The sequence below is a fragment of the Ptiloglossa arizonensis genome, chromosome 6 (assembly GCF_051014685.1).
Source record: "Ptiloglossa arizonensis isolate GNS036 chromosome 6, iyPtiAriz1_principal, whole genome shotgun sequence".
Lineage (NCBI taxonomy): Eukaryota > Metazoa > Arthropoda > Insecta > Hymenoptera > Colletidae > Ptiloglossa > Ptiloglossa arizonensis.
The window spans coordinates 16075228-16091516 of record NC_135053.1 but is presented as its reverse complement, the minus strand read 5'-3'; the positions used below and the strand labels follow the sequence as shown (position 1 = coordinate 16091516).

The 16289-nt window shown below is 46.3% G+C and overlaps 2 protein-coding genes across 3 annotated transcripts in view; one reads left to right on the top strand and one right to left on the bottom strand.

Annotated features, from left to right (window-relative positions):
- Positions 1–14578, top strand: part of Hiw (MYC binding protein highwire) — a 476677-nt gene extending 462099 nt beyond the window's left edge. The window contains exons 31-54 of the mRNA XM_076315260.1: positions 659–881; positions 1090–1452; positions 1543–1749; positions 1820–2025; positions 2108–2258; positions 3091–3448; positions 3557–3737; positions 3798–4003; positions 4432–4497; positions 4928–5017; positions 5418–5647; positions 6909–8453; positions 8511–8682; positions 8783–9168; positions 9263–9392; positions 9473–9879; positions 9951–10065; positions 10137–10327; positions 10408–10836; positions 10917–11288; positions 11368–11592; positions 11670–12442; positions 12642–13015; positions 13125–14578. Coding sequence (XP_076171375.1) covers positions 659–881; positions 1090–1452; positions 1543–1749; positions 1820–2025; positions 2108–2258; positions 3091–3448; positions 3557–3737; positions 3798–4003; positions 4432–4497; positions 4928–5017; positions 5418–5647; positions 6909–8453; positions 8511–8682; positions 8783–9168; positions 9263–9392; positions 9473–9879; positions 9951–10065; positions 10137–10327; positions 10408–10836; positions 10917–11288; positions 11368–11592; positions 11670–12442; positions 12642–13015; positions 13125–13240 — 7516 coding nt within the window. The 3' untranslated portion in view covers positions 13241–14578. The remainder of the gene's footprint in view (positions 1–658; positions 882–1089; positions 1453–1542; positions 1750–1819; positions 2026–2107; positions 2259–3090; positions 3449–3556; positions 3738–3797; positions 4004–4431; positions 4498–4927; positions 5018–5417; positions 5648–6908; positions 8454–8510; positions 8683–8782; positions 9169–9262; positions 9393–9472; positions 9880–9950; positions 10066–10136; positions 10328–10407; positions 10837–10916; positions 11289–11367; positions 11593–11669; positions 12443–12641; positions 13016–13124) is intronic.
- Positions 1–15055, bottom strand: part of LOC143148685 (uncharacterized) — a 78639-nt gene extending 63584 nt beyond the window's left edge. Inside the window, exons 1-2 of one of the 2 annotated variants that reach the window (XM_076315266.1) lie at positions 14607–15055; positions 11436–11587 (exon numbers count right to left, since the gene is read on the bottom strand). The gene's annotated coding sequence lies outside the window, so the exon portion shown is untranslated. Of the gene's footprint in view, positions 1–4389; positions 4479–11435; positions 11588–14606 lie in introns of those variants that run through there. The other variant, XM_076315268.1, reaches the window with a different exon arrangement.
- Positions 15056–16289: the final 1234 nt, after the last annotated feature.

Sequence of the window (16289 nt, the reverse complement as noted above, 5' to 3'; positions counted from 1 at the left end):
TCGTTAACTCGGACAACAACGAGCCGGAAGAAACGATTGGGTCGTTTCCACGACGAGAATGTTTCCACTAATAGCCGTAATAGCTACCGGTGTGGCTCTGTAGAAATTGATTCCATCGTGTCGCCACCGAGTAAATTACCTCACCGGTGATATCGCGCGCGATTGAGAAACACCGTCGCGTTTGAAAGTCACGGGTGAACGTACATACGACGCTGGTATCTACGCACCTATCTGTGTAGAGACTTTTCTGTTTACGTCGACGAATACACGGGGAAGGTCCCTTGCTGTATGTCCTTTGCTCGTAACTCGGAGTGGGTCGAATACGACTTTTAAAATAGCGACTCGTAGCGTACGTGATGCTCCACGAAAGGTGGAAAATTTGTTTTTGGAAATTGGGTAACAGAGGTCGACGAATCACTGACACGAAAGTTGTAGTTCATGGAGGATGCAAAATTGTCTCCATGTACAGAGACTGAGCAGATACTTGGTTAGTAGGTTTCTAGGTATTAAGGTGCTAATAGCGTCGAGTATGAATAGTATCGAATAGAATACTATTGCACGAAGTTTGAAATTGCATCGAGGTGCGACTCTCGACGAACTCTTTCGAAATGTTACTCGAAATGTATCGTAACCGTGGAATTTGTCTGACTGTTTTCAGTTGTCACTCGAACGAACGACTCTTCCTACGAGATTTCGTCTCCTGCACGGCGGGGACGAGCGGTGGTCGTTTGGCAAGATGGCTGCAACCAGACAGCTTCGTGGATCCCTCGAAATGCGAGGCAGTTTATTCGAAGGACGAAATGAAATGCGGATGGCCAGCCATCGTTACCATACTCACGAAAGACCAGTACGGGGACGTTGTTCACGTGCCCAACTTGAAGGTAGGGCTATTAGAGCCGAGTTCCGCGATTGTAGCCTAACTACGACCGATTAAGATAACTTTTCCCAGCACCTGTTATCCGTGTAATTAGTTCCGGTGGAATTTCGAAGCCATTGCGCTACTCCACCAGCGTAGTCGTGAATTCATCGACGAACGAGAGATTCCTCGTCATTCGCACGGACTCTCATCCGACGATTGTTCTTCCCCAGGTCGAGGTGAAGGCTGTTCCCATAGACAAGAAGGATCTGGCCGAATCCGAGCAGGGACGAAAGCTACGACGTGTCTCGCAACCCGATCCGATGACCTTCGGTGGTCATCCTCAGCCTTCGTTGGACGTACCGTACGAGGTCACGATCAACAACAAGACGTGCTTCTACGCGATTACAATAATGAAGGCATATCAGAACTACTCGTTCGAGGAGTTGAGGTTTATGTCACCGGCTATAAAAAGATCGAGCGAGAGCATGCTGGTGAGACCCAACGGTGACGGTAGCTATAGCGCGACTTGGACACCGTCATCGGTCGGATGGTACTCCCTGATGATCACGGTGGACAGTTACAACATGGAGGACGTGAGCACCTTTACCACTTTCCGGAACATCGATCGTCGATTCTTTGATTAACGCGTTCAGCGCTTTTTCTTTTCTTTCTTTTCTCACCAGAATTACAAAGTGGAGGTGAAGGAGCCACCGCAGGGTATGCAACCACCGATGCAAAATATCGTGAAAAAACCGCAACACCAACCGAGCAAACTCCGTAAATTCGTGGCGAAGAACAGCGCCGGTTTGAGGATCAGGGCCCATCCTTCCCTCCAGAGCGAGCAGATCGGTTTCGTCTCGATCAACGACACGATAGCCTTCATAGACGAGGTGAGCTTTCTGTTCGAACGTTCAACGTAAACAATTCCCCGGAACGAGGTGTTCCATTTCGTTTTCGTAGATTCACAATGACGATGGTGTTTGGCTGCGACTGAACGCGGACACGATCAAACAGTACTGCAGCAGCAGCCACCTGGAAGCCTGGTGTCTCCAGTACAACCAACACCTGGGAAAGACCCTGCTGCTTCCGGTCGAGGAGCCAAAATCGATCCTGGGGCAGGCCATCAAAGACACCATTCTCCGCAAACGACCCGAGGTGGTCGAGGAGTACGTAGATCGACGTGTTCCTACCTCAGGTTCACAACGGTTGGACCGTGATATTCTCTGATCGGAATTTTTCCGGTTTCAGTAAAAGGAAAACGGTCACCTTCGACTCGGGCAGGAACATGGTGGTCGTGAAGTGCGGTGCATCGGGTCACAATATCAGAAGCAGGCCGAATTTGAAGGCGCCACCGGTGGGAATGTTGGCACACGGTAACACCGTCACCGTTCAAGAATACGTGAGTACAACGACAGTGTTTCGAGAAGCGTAGCCAGAGAAATAAACCGAATCTCGTGCGCAAGGAGTAGGGGTAGACAGCAAAGGGTAGAGCGGGACACGTGACGAGTGTATCTCTGATAATGGTGTACTACGATACAATAGGAATACTCATACTCTTCCATAAGGAGTGAAGGAAGACAGCACAGATGGAGTGGGAGAGGTAACAGGTGTACCAAGTGTATTGGTGTACCAGGTGTAGAGTATAACAGTGTGTTTGGCTACAATAAGCTGGATCTTGTGTGTAAAGTGTGGGGGAAGGTAGCATGGAAAGAGTGGAAAAGGTGACGAGTGTGTTTATAATATTGGTACATTAGGTACAAGGTGTGTCTGACTAGAATACAATGGGAATACCCATATTTTTCTATAAAGAGTGGGGGAAGATAGTATGGGAGGAGTGAGAGAAGTGACGAATGTGTCTATAGTATGCATCAGGTGTAAGGTATAACAGTATAGTTGACTACAATAAGCTGGATCTCATGTGTAAAGAGTGGGGGAAGTTAGTATGGGAGGAGTGAGAGAAGTGACGAATGTGTCTATAGTATTGGTATACTAGATATAAGGTGCACTTAAATACAATACAATGGAAACACCCATACATTTCTGTAAAGAGTGGGGGAAGACTGTATGGTGCAGTGGGAGAAGTAACGGGTGTATTTATTCTTTTGGTATATCAGGTACAAGGTATAAGGTACAGCACAATAGAGACACCTGCATCTTTCTGGCTACGCTGATTTCGAGCGACGAAAGGTGATGCGTAAACGCAACATTGTTCGGTGAAATCTTGTTCACAGTTCGTGAACTGCGAAGGTACTTGGGTACGCATCGACGACGACTCGATGGCCAAGTACTGCTTCGACAGGGGTCGAATGACAGAGGGCGAAGCCTGGTCCCTCGCCATCAATAAACACGGCGTGACTTATATGAAGATCGAGCACGATCCCGAGAACGACCCAATGGAAAAGAAACCAGTCATAGCAGATCCGTCCGTTTCACCTAGTCATAAAGGTTTCGATTTCTCCGTGCCTTCCGTGAGCCACGAGGGATTCAATTTCATCGCGCAGAATTACACGCCGGGCACCGCAGAGTCCGGGGAGGGGAGCAACACCAATCCTTTTATTTTTGGCTCGTACAATCAGCACGATTCACCGGGTACGAGATTTATTTCCATAAATTACCGTGTGTCTACGTATGCTCGCATGTGTCCACGTAGACCAGGTTCCACGAATCGAACCGATTTTTATGTCTCGCGTACCACAGGGAGCGATAGATTCACGCTGGAGAAGACCGACGTTTCGCCGAAGTTCTCGAAACCCCATTCGAAGGAACGAGTGGCGAAGGAAAGGGAGAGAGAGGGGGGCGGTGGGAAGTTGAGCGTGTTGCAGAAGTGGCTGAGAGGCGACGACAAGTGTCACGGCGAGAAGAGAAGTTCACCCGGCAGGTGAAGAAAAAAGTGAACGTGGGAGGCGATACGTGCAGCTAGATTAGTTTCGTCATATAGTTTGGGAATTTGCAGGGATTTCTCCGAGTTCGTCGGGGTGTCCGTGAAGGAGCTGGTGAAAGTAATGGGTGAGAGTCGGGCGAACGGGAACGGTGTCACGCCACCGGAGACACCTAAACGACTGTCGAGAAGCTCGTCACCGAAAAATCCCCAAGGTGGGTCACCAAGATTTCACAGCCCGTCCTCTAGCCCGGTACAGATACTCGGTATGTATACGTCACATGGAAACAGTTAAAAGAATCGAATCAGCGCCCGTAACCCGACGGATCTTTATTATCCCTCTAACGGTCTCACTGTTAATCTCATACATTCATGTGTGTGTCTTACTTCACACTTTCGGCACCGTAACTGGTCTGAGGAGGGAATCATTTCAGAAGCTGAGAGACCCGATACTGACACTTGTAAGACTGTTTAGCGTCCCACAGACGTTTTTTTACTCTGTGGAATGGTTATATTAGCGTATATACAAACTATATATATATATATATATATATAAATAAACCACTATAAGTATCACCATAAGCCACACCTTTCTGATTTTATCTATTCTAGTTGAACGAATGATCTTAGGCTATAAATATTTAAAACAGACCTTATTGGACTAGTTATAACAAAATAGTGATGTTGGTCTTAGCTGGGTCCAGTCGGCAGCCAGTTGGTTCTGGTAATTGCCTCTTCCCTCCTGCTGCTCATGCACCAGGTACTCGCTCCTTTCCTACTGAACATAATCCTCAGTCTGTACAGTCAAGAATAGTGTATAGTGTTTATGTTGTTGACAATTCGTATTATATACACACACACACACGTACACACACGTACACGTGCACACGCAAACGCGCGCGCACACGCTACGATACACCGATCACTGTTCTCGAAGAATGCCATGGCACAGTAGTACTATCTTCGAAGACCGAGCTGCATGCGGACAAAATAGTACTTCGAATTGTACAAAGTATAGCTCAGTTGATGCACGTACGATCACACACGTTCACCGTTACCCTCTCCGATTTAGACATTCATATAGTGCATATAAATGTATATACACACTCGTACAGAAACTATGCTAGTGTATTAATTAATTATGAACACAACGCCACATATAAATTCTGCAACTGATGAAAAATTGTCAGGTGGGAGAAGCTTGATAGAAGGGGGAGACAGTTTCAGTAGCAGCCCTGTGCTCTGTGGCTCCCCCCGAAGTGTCGGCCTCTCCCCATTAGGTAAGAATCCAACAACACACATTAAAGAAACTCTCTCTGACTCTACACTGACATAATTATTGCTAACATTCGATATCGGGTCGTTTCCCCGTGATCATAATTGCGTAGCACATTTCCGTTGATCGACGATGGATGAACTCGTTCCGTTCGATCCTCCGTCATTTCATTCATTCACGATAAAGTCGCACGTACTTCTTATACTGCACGATATTTGACACTTTTATGCGAGGGAATGTTACGTAAAGCGTGCTATGATTTTTCTATCTGTGTCCGTTGCCTTTAACACGTAAGATGGGGCTAGCAATACTCTTGCGATAGAGTGCAGAGACATTAGTTCCGTACATTTCGCTCACGGTTCTAACCGTGTTCAACCCAGGACTCGTCGTTTCTTTTTTTCAAGTCTCCGGCGCCATGGTGGACAGCACCACGTCACAGCGACGGGGATCGGCCCAAAGCGATACAAGTGCCTTGGTCAGTAGTCTAACGAGGGATCCTTCGCAGTCGCCCAGCGCTGTCAGCACAACTGCCAACACTCGCGAACTATCCCCGAGCCCGAGTTGCAGTTCTTTGCACATGAGGTCCGAGGGTAGCATAGCCAGTCCGCCCGATACTCCGAAAAAGGACAGCGGGGTAAGTTATCGAGCGTCATTATTTACCATACGATCAATTTCACTGTGTATCAACGGTTTAGGTAACCACTAACTCCGTTACCTTATCGTAATTATCGAGCGTCATTGTTTACCATAGAATCAATTTCTCTCTGTATCAACGGTTTAGGTAACCACTGACTCTGTTACGTTATCTTACCTTTTTTAACCCCTTGTGGTAGTTTCACGAGTCTGACTCGTGATGAAAATTTTAGGCCAAACGTGAATATCACGAATTTGTTTGATTTCATGTCAAACATGAATATCCCGAGCCCTATTCGTGATCTTAATCTCGGGCTAAACAAGAACGTTTGAATGGGCTCTTATCTCTTCTTTGTATGAATGGGTATTTTATATCTTGTCCCCTAACTTAGTTTACGTGCTACTTAGGATACATTGTGGCGGTCCAGATAACATTTGAAAAGTAGGTAAACATATGCATTCGACGAGACCAAGAAAGCTTCGGTCGTTCTTTGGTTCTTACTATTCCGTTACACGAGGTGCACTCGTTTCGTACAGTCTTCTTCGCACAAAGTAATATTCTTGATCGTTCTTAATTTTGTCAAATCCTCCAGCATGTACAAAAAAAAGGGGAAAGTTATTAAAAATGCAAGTAGTTCGCGTGGAAGTAAGAGTAGTAAATTAGGCACGGCTTGTTCCGAATTTCAGCGTAGTGCAAGGGGTTAATTTCCAAGGATCTCTGGGTCCGAAAAGACCCACTACGGAATAATCGTATAATAATAAAACGCGATCAAATCGACGAAAATATTCTGTCGAATATTTTACTCTTTTCGGATCTTATTTTTCTCTTTTTCAATCTACAACCTAATCGTTAATTTTTGTCGCGTGTTCTCTGGGTCCGAAAAGACCCAGCACGAAATAATCGTACAACAATAAAACGCGATCAAAACGATGAAAATGTTCTCTCGAATCTCATCTTTGTCTTCTTCAATCTACAACTTAATCGTTCATTTTTTTCGCGTGTCCTCTGGGTCCAAAAAGACCCAGCACGGAATAATCGTACAAGAATAAAACGCGATCAAAACGATTTTCCTCGCATCTCATTCTTTTCTTTTTCAATCTACAACCTAATCGTTCATTTTTTTCGAGTGTCCTCTGGGTCCGAAAAGACCCAGCACGAAATAATCGACGAAAATGTTTTCTCGAATACTTGGCTCCTCTCGAACCTCACTTTTCTCTCTTCCGATCTACAACCTAATCGTTCATTTTCTCTTGCGTCGCAGGACTCTCAGGAAAGTCCGCGAAAGGTGTCGCAGGCGCAGACACAGACGAGCCCGGAGAGCGCGGCGACCGCGATGAAAGGTTACTTCAGCATCGGTTCGACCGGTCCGAAGGAGGACCGTCACTCGCCGAAGCTGAATAGAAGGGATCACGCGAAAATGGTGAAGACGAGAGCGAAACGAGCAATGTCGCCGGCCAACTCCCAACAGAACACGAACTCGAACCGTACGTTGAACCTGAGCAAGGAGAAGGTGAAGGAAGCGATCAGCCCGTCTGTGGCCGAGTGTCTTCGAGCCGTGTTCGCGGCATACCTATGGCACGAGGGTATCGTGCACGACGCGATGGCGTGCGCGAGTTTTCTGAAATTTCATCCGAGTTTGCCGAAACAGGGGGCACTGGTCGTCACGAGGCAGGCGGTGGTGCAACCGAACGACAAGCAAACGCAGGAACAGAAGGCCAGGCAGAGACACTCGGTCGAGGTAACGAACGCCGGTAACTATTTGCACATACAACCGAGCACCCTGGAGACCCTGACGCGTTCCGCCGCGAACGCGAACGCGAACAGAAGCAGAAAGAAACAGGAGACGATCACGATTAAAGAGGAGGTCCAGGCTAACGGTAAACTCGGCTTGTTGCCCGAGTTTCAAACGGTCGCGGTTCTACCACCTGCGTTGAAGAGCTTGGTGTTCCTCTGGGAGGAGCTGAGCACCAACTGTCTCCACACCATAGAGCTACAATCGGTGCTACCGAGCCCCACGTCGCAGATACAGACGACCAAGCTGAGCAAACGACCGGTACCGGAGAAACGGCCGCGCGAGGACAAGCTGAAGGAGCGCGAGAAGAAGGGGAGCAGGAAGAAGAAGGAATGGAAACCGGTCGGGAGGGGGAACGGGGCCGAAGCGTTGGGCAGCATAGAACAGGAAACAATATGCGAACTGTGCGGTCTGATGTTCCCGACACCAGTGACTTATCACATGAAGATAATGCATCCCGGTTGCGGGTGGCACGCGGGCAGTAAAGGTTACAACGGCAGCGGTAGTTACTGCAACGGTTGGGCGGGGAATTGCGGCGATGGCGGTGTGGGTCGTAGCTCGTGGTACCTGATCTGTGACACGTGCCGCGACAAGTACCTGAGAGCACGTAAGCTCAAGTTAACGAAGAAGTTCTTGACTGGTATATCGAAACGAAAGAACGGCTCCGGTAAGGTCCTGTCGCCGATCACCAGTCCCAGTGGTAACGAGACCCACATCGTCATGAAGAACAACGCGATGTTCCTGCTCGATCTGGCAAGTGCTTCCGGTTTGAACATCCCGAAGCAACAGAGACGATCGTCCCAGACGTTGTCGTCCGTGGCCGAGAATTACAGCCCACCGGAAGCGGCCGGACCGTTCCCACCCACCGGCCCGTTTCAGTGTCTGCAAGCGTTGGGCATTCATCATTCCCAGAGCCACGACGAGAGGTACTACGAGGAGGCATTGAGGCGTCAAAACGGACAACAGAATGCCTACGAAGGGAACAGTGGCATGTTCAACACGACCAACGGCCGGGTAAGCGATCAGTGTACACCGGCGCGATTGCATCTGGTAACTTTATCCTGTTTGCAGCCGGTATCGGAATATCCCGTGAGCGACAGCGACAGCGAAAGTGGCAAAGGTCGTGGCATGTTTCATCGATCGGTATCAATGTCCACCGGCGCTCCCTGGATCAGAAATTCTAACGACGGTAGAGTGGTTATGATGCGTAAAAGAAATAACAGTAGTAGCGAAATGAACAATGGTATATATATATACATACATACATACAAATGCAAGATCACATTTTTTTTCACCGACCAGTTACCGTACACGAGCCACAGTGATCATTTTGTGGATTTCAGACGCAGGCTCGTCGCTTCTCTGTTATCCGTCTGCCGCGCTACAGAAACTGGTACCGTCGATGGACCAATCGGCCATCGTGTCCACGAGTCAGGCGGAAGTGACCAACAGCGACCGAATCGAGATACTAATGAGACCGGTGATGCTGTTCGTTCTCCAGAAGCACAACTTGCAACATTTGCAACTCGCCATGAAGCAATCGTTGCGCCGTGCCGCTTGTCGAGTTTACGCGATGCAGGCGTTAAATTGGCTCCTGAGAAGCGTCACTCAACCGATATGCCTACACGATTTGCTTTGGTGGTTCGTTGCTTCATTGACGCCCGCCGTCGCGCCGGAAGCCATCGACGCGAACGACGACGACAATCGTATCGAGAAAAAGGACGATCATGTAAGTGGGAGGGTACGCGTTTATTCGCGAACGGATTTCATTGGACGCAGATCGTTCGGTGGTCAATATTCATAAAGAATCGTTTCTTGCTCAGGATATGATCGGCGTGTGCGAGCATCCTCTTAGCGACTTGGTAATAGCCGGGGAATCCGTTAATCCTTTACCGACGGTGTTTCATACCTTGCTGCAAACTATCGCCGATCTGATGCTTCTACCGCCACTTGGTAAATGTTGAACATTATCCAGGACTTGTATCCAACGTCTACGTCTAATCACGGATTAATTTCCATGCATTGATTGTTAGGATCGCCGCTTCAGCAGGCCGCTATTCGATGCTGGGGCATTAAGTTCACGCCCGCGGATCACATGTTCCTTCATAGAAGTCACGTGTTCAGCAACATCAGCAAGATACTGTCCAGATCGGAAGAGGAGGACGACGTTACGATGAGTATGCACGAGAGTCACCAATCGAACCATTCTCAACAAGTAACCAGCTCCGTGGAGGTTTTGAAAGACCTGACGTGTGGCATCGAGATCAAAGCTTCGAGCAGGCAGGCTATGATCGGTAGTTTGACGGACAATTCGACGGAAACTTTCTGGGAGTCTGGTGACGAGGATCGTAATAAAACTAAAATGATCACCATCACCTGTACCGCTCATTCCCTACCACGGATCGTGTACGTTCACATCGATAATTGTCGCGATTTAACGGTAAGTTTTCTTCTTTTTTTTTACGTAAAACTTGACCGTTGTTCTCGGTACTCATCGCACCCGTGTTACAGCACAAAGTGTCCAGTATAATGTTTCAAGCGGGCAATAACGTAGACGAGATGACCAAACTAAGAACTGTGGAAATCGAGAGTCGATCGGCTGGTTGGATCAACTGTCCGGTTACTGGTAATTTCATCGCGTGTACATTGCACTGTAAATTATATTACTGAAGAATACAGACGCTATCTTATCTGTAGATCCACGTCACGTTGTTTTGGGTCTCGAGTTGAAGGGTCCGGACAATTCTTTGCGCGTACGTCAGATAAGAATTTTAGGCGAGATGGAAGGAGAAACGTTAAAAATTGGGAAACAATTAAGTGCTCAAAGGATTCAACAGAGAAATTGCGAAGCGGAGACATTGAAAGTGTTCCGTTTAATTACGTCTCAAGTATGTTGATCGTATTGGTTTCTTTTGTATTGTCGATGATCGGCTCTGTGTATCGTTGATAATCGATTTTCGTTCGCCAGGTCTTTGGTAAACTTATACAGGGCGAGCAACCGCAACAACAAGTGGAAACTGCAGAGGGAGCTAACGAGAACTTGGAAGACAGTAATGATCTCCGGGAGCATATGGTTGGGATTCTGTTCAGCAGGAACAACTTGACGCATTTACAAAAGCAAGTTTGCACGCATATTGTTCAAGCTATTCGAAAAGAAACTATTCGCCTGTGGGAGGAGTGGGAGACACTTCTATGTTCGCCAGTGCCTGCCAATAGCTTGTCAAGTGATAACAGTGATTTGCCGAAAGCAGCTGATACGTATTGTTTCGAAATGCTGTCCATGGTTCTTGCTTTGAGCGGTAGTTCAGTGGGACAGTATTATCTCTCGCACCAGTATGGATTATTGAAAGATTTATTGAGCTTGTTGCATACTGGGTCAGCCAGAGTGCAACGTCAAGTATGTATTTCAGTTTCCAGAGACCTGTACTCCGTGCTTTCGTCGTGACATTGGAAATCATTGTTTTCTAATTTGTTTAGGTGACGTCACTTTTGAAAAGAATTTTACCCGAAATTAAGCCCGAAACATTGGCCAATGTTATCAACGTGGAACGATTGCCACCCACGGACTTTAGTATTGTATCTGTTGCGAATAATGGTACCGCGCATACCGCAGACTTTAATCAACACGCTCAAGCGATTCTTGATGTTTTCTTAAGTTGTATTGCCAAAGCATTGACGGTTCAAGTAAAAGTAAAAGGTAAAGAGAATAATGGTAAGGCTCTGCAGACTGTCACGCTGGCTACCAGCATCCATGCGAAGAGTTACGTGGGGTCTAGATGGTGGTTAAGAGGATGCATGACTCGAAAGTTAGCCGAAGTGATTATACAACTTTTGAAAGATATGGCGTCAGTGAGTGTCGATCAACCGCGATTTGCAACACTTAACTGTTGATCATTGATCTGTTGTTACCGTTGAATGTTCCTTTCAGGGGAAATTATCGGATGCATGGGCGTCCGTAACCAAAGCAGCTATTGCTGAAAATATTTTGAATCTTACCAGATTGGATGAGAAGAGTCGCGATCCCGTGGAGTGTCTCCGAACACCGACACTATGGTTAGCTCTGTCCTCCTTGTGCGTATTGGATTCTGATCACGTTGAAAGATTGTCCTCTGGTCAATGGAGCGGCACCGAGGGCCAACCACCACCACCTAGAGTAAGATCGTTCTGTACATTCACTGGTTTATTGTTTCTACTCTTGTGTAACTGACGTTAAATTTTTCGTGGGCTTAGCCGACGTGTAGCAATCACGACGATGGCGATACAACCGCCATTATACAGTGCAACGTATGCGGGAATTTGTGCGCGGAATGCGATAGAATTCTCCATCTACATAGAAGAACACGGATGCACGTAAGGCAAGTTTGCAAAGAAGAGGAGGAAGCCATACGGGTAGATCTCCACGAAGGTTGTGGTCGAACGAAACTGTTTTGGATTTTGGCTCTGGCCGACAGTAGAACATTGAAAGCCTTAGTGGAGTTTCGCGATGGTTCGCTGAGAAAACCAGTTGGTGCCACCTCGGGTATATGCAGATTCTGCGGCACAACTGGGAACACAGGTTTACTAGCGATAGGGAATATTTGCGCGGATCACGATTGTCAAGAACACGCTAAAAACGCCTGCAGCAAAATGCACGCCTGCGGACACATCTGCGGGGGTGTTCAAAACGAGAGGACTTGTTTACCCTGTCTGCACAGATGTCTGCCGGGCAGCGATCTGAAGCAAGACGCCGACGATATGTGCATGATTTGTTTCACGGAAGCTTTGTCAGCGGCGCCGGCAATTCAGTTACAGTGTGGTCATGTTTTCCATTTACAATGCTGTAGACACGTTCTGATGGAACGATGGGTAGGCCCGAGAATAACTTTCGGGTTCTCGCTTTGTCCAATCTGTAAAGTACCGATGGATCATCCAACCTTGACCGAACAGTTGGCAAGTATCAAGGAGTTGTACGAAGATGTCAGAAGGAAGGCTTTAATGCGACTGGAGTACGAAGGATTGCACAAGTAAGTACCGGAATGGATATTCGATGGATTCGTAAGATTATATTATTAGGCAGTTGGGAAAGTCATTTGGTTTTTTATTTTTGGTGGAAACGAAATACGATTATTTCAGAGTGTACAAAGGTTTCATTAAATCGTACATTCTCCATTTTGGAAAACGAAACGACCTTCCGAACAATTCAATATTATTATTCGTATCCAGGGCTGAAACAACAACATTCGGTCCAAGCGGAAAGTATCATCAGGACCCTGCCGCATACGCGATGGAACGATACGCGTATTACGTTTGCTACAAATGTCAAAAGGCCTATTACGGTGGCGAAGCTCGATGCGACGCGCAAGTAGGCGGGGAAACATTCGATCCCACAGAGTTAGTGTGTGGAGGCTGCAGCGACGTGGCAAGGGCTCAGATGTGTCCGAAGCACGGGGCAGACTTCCTAGAGTACAAGTGTCGATATTGTTGCTCGGTGGCAGTCTTCTTTTGCTTTGGAACTACTCACTTCTGTAACCCCTGCCACGACGACTTCCAACGCGTCACAAATATACCAAAGGGTGATTTACCTTCGTGTCCCGCAGGTCGGTTTACTTTCTAACGTTCTTTCAATCTTTAAGGATCTCTTAATTGCTATCCAGGGCAATTTCAATTCTGAAGTGGTACCTAACCGTGATATTTGTTTCCCGTTAGGACCCAAGGCGAAACAACTCGAAGGCGAAGAATGCCCATTGCATGTGAAACATCCACCAACCGGTGAAGAATTCGCGTTAGGTTGCGGCATTTGTCGTAATGCACACACTTTCTAAAGATTTTCAAATAAATAGATCCATAACACACACACACACACTATTTCACGATTTATACTCGATGTAACGAGGTCGGTGATTCTTGATGGATTATATCAATGCAACTATATTGATGCAATTAAGAGGATATATAGTTCGATTTGGGTATCCTCGTAATAAGTATGCGTCTGTATTTGCAGTAAGGGCTACGTGTATATCGATTTTTCGGGAATCCTTATAATTATCGCAATCGTGGAATTGACGCAATATAACGATGCAAGAGGAATCAAATAGTCTGAACTGAGTAGCTACAATCATGAGCGAGAATCTGATGATGCGTGGAACTCTAATACTTGTTAAGTATTACATAAGTCGTTTTTATTGGTAATTTTAGAAATTACTGAAACGCATAGAGAAAAAAATAGGAAGAAAGTTAAGCGTGTATTAAACTTCCATACAAAGCGAACAATGAGAGCTTACACACGCGTAAGTCATGCAAATTGTAGATTTGTTTGGTAAAATATCCTAGATAATAAGTGTTTAATTTAATATACAAGATGTTCCGTTGGAAAGAGACTGTCTTGGTACTATTGCTATTTTAAGTACTGGAATAAGAGTGTTGCTTTCAACAGTTGCATGGAAATGGATTAAAACTCTAGTACCGTAGTAGTAATCCATTTAAAGACACTACGTTGACCTTCAAATCTTCTTAATGCCATTGCTCGCAAAGAAACTATTGCCATAATATTATATCTCTCTCGAAGCCATACAACTTTTGTAACCAACGCTGCCTCTTATTATTGAGAATAGCAAAAATATTAAGGTAACCTCTTTCCAGTGGAACACCCTGCATAATATAATTCTCTACACTACTTGAGAAATATTTAATTATTATTGTCAATGATCCTAATAAGTTATGTACGTAGATAAATTATGTATGTGAAAGAAGTGTATTATCTAAAATTGTGAATTACATTGTGAAGTCTACATAAATTAAAATAAAAAGAAAAAAAAGAAAGAACACAGATACGATGGTACTGTCCGTGCTACATTGAATGTATCAACATTCGAATCGTCGTTATTCAAGACAGTCATAAACTCTGCATTTCTCGTATTTTAAACTTTCATTTGTTTTTATACTTTTCCAAAGGAATAGTATTGCGTACCGTTATGCCTCCGACGTTATTTATTTAGTTATCAGTGTAATTGCCTTGTACTAGATGCGCTGTTTGCAAAGATGATAGAATCATTGTGTATATTCGTATACGAATGAAACGTGTGAACGATAACCGCGCATTAAGCGACGATTGTTATTATTTGTGCTTCAATCGTGTGCAGATTAAATGAAAGTAATGATTGCGGAAAGATTTTGGTTTTCTTTACTCACCTGTTGTCTTGCGACGCACTTCCTTGCGAAAAACGGTTACGGAGCGATACGAAACTTAAAGGCGGCGCACTTTTCGAGTGCCGACTGATCGATCCAAGATGGCGACGGACAGCAGCGCCACGACACGGCAGTTTGTCTTAAGCAGTGCGAGGTGTAACGTGTGTGTGTGCGCGCGATCCTGACGTTTTTCGCCTCGATCAGCGGTAAGTAGCCTTTATTTACGAGTCGTGCAACAATAGTTACATAATTCCCGAGTCGCGTGAGTCGTGTGTACCCGTTCGTTGGTTAGCCTTTGGCGGGAAATATGTGTTTTCTGATGGGAAACGGTCGTGTATCCGCTCGGTCGGAGATGATCTCCTACGCACGTTCGTGCCACCCTGCCAGCACTGCTGTCAACTCGCTCTGTTTATTTTTACCACGAATTGCAGCCAATTACAAGCCGAGCAATAGCTTAATTGACCGAAATTACATATCTTCTCCGTTTGGAAGAGAATTTTCCAGTCAAGATTCACGACGACTGACGCGTACCAATCCGATTCATCGTGAAATACTCTATGAAAAACAATAATCGTATCATCTGTATTTAGACAATGATTGTGCACGCATCGGTCGCCTTTCTGACTCACGTTTCTCGAACATTTCTGTAAAATCGTGTTGTCACGATGCAAAATTCGTGCTAAGTTGTCGTCTGCTCTGTCGAATACTTAACCTCACTCTGTTCACTTGACTCGTAGTGCTGTCACGTTACAGACGTTTCCGAGGCTGCGAGGTCTTTGAATTCGATGGTCGATACCATTTACAGTGTTCAATGCCATTCCGTTTCGTGGTGCCACTGCGAGAGAGTGCACTTTAAACGAGTATCCCCCAATGTTTCCAATGCTCCGAAACACGCCGAGACACGTTTCGGACCGGTACGAAAGAAGTCACGGGATCGAGTAATGTGCACGAAAGTTTAATATTAACCGCCACGCCGCATGAATCACGATCAAAGTCAATGCCGCAAATGTAGTTCCTGTAGTAGTAAATTGCTGTTCCGTTCGATAGGGTTACGCTTCGGGTGAATCGCAAAACATGCTCGGCTTTATTTCGCATGCAACGAGACTTCTCCGGTCGGGGCGAGTATACGGCGAGTCGGTAGTTGCCAGTGCGCATAATTTTCAACAGTTTCGACTAGCTGGCGTGTTTATTATTGTCGCTCTGGATATGGCATCGCGTACATTCCTAACAAATCGGTTGCGTGTCCAGGCAACCGGGGAGGAGCTCGTGACTCGGGCATTCCGGTGGGAAATACGCTTCGCGGGAGCCGTTTAGATTCACGTGAAACTGGTTTTAGACACGTGCGTACCACGCGGTCTAATGCATTTCACGCATCTCACGCATCCGAGAGTCGAGCACGCGCTTCCAGCATACGAAGTGAGTGCATCGCGCACACCATCGCACGCGTCGACGTTACCCCACACTTTGCCACCGATAATGAATGACTCGGTTTCTTGCCCGTTTCCGTTTTCTCGTGAAACGCGTTACTCTAAGGTTAGCGAGCGTAGAGGAGACCGACTGACACTGATGTCGCGGCACTCCGTTCCTATCCACGTTTCATTCAATTCGGCATACATTTCACCGTTTTCTTTTTTTTTTTTCTTCTTCTTCTTCGTCTTTACACTCACGACTCTCGCGAAGATCGAG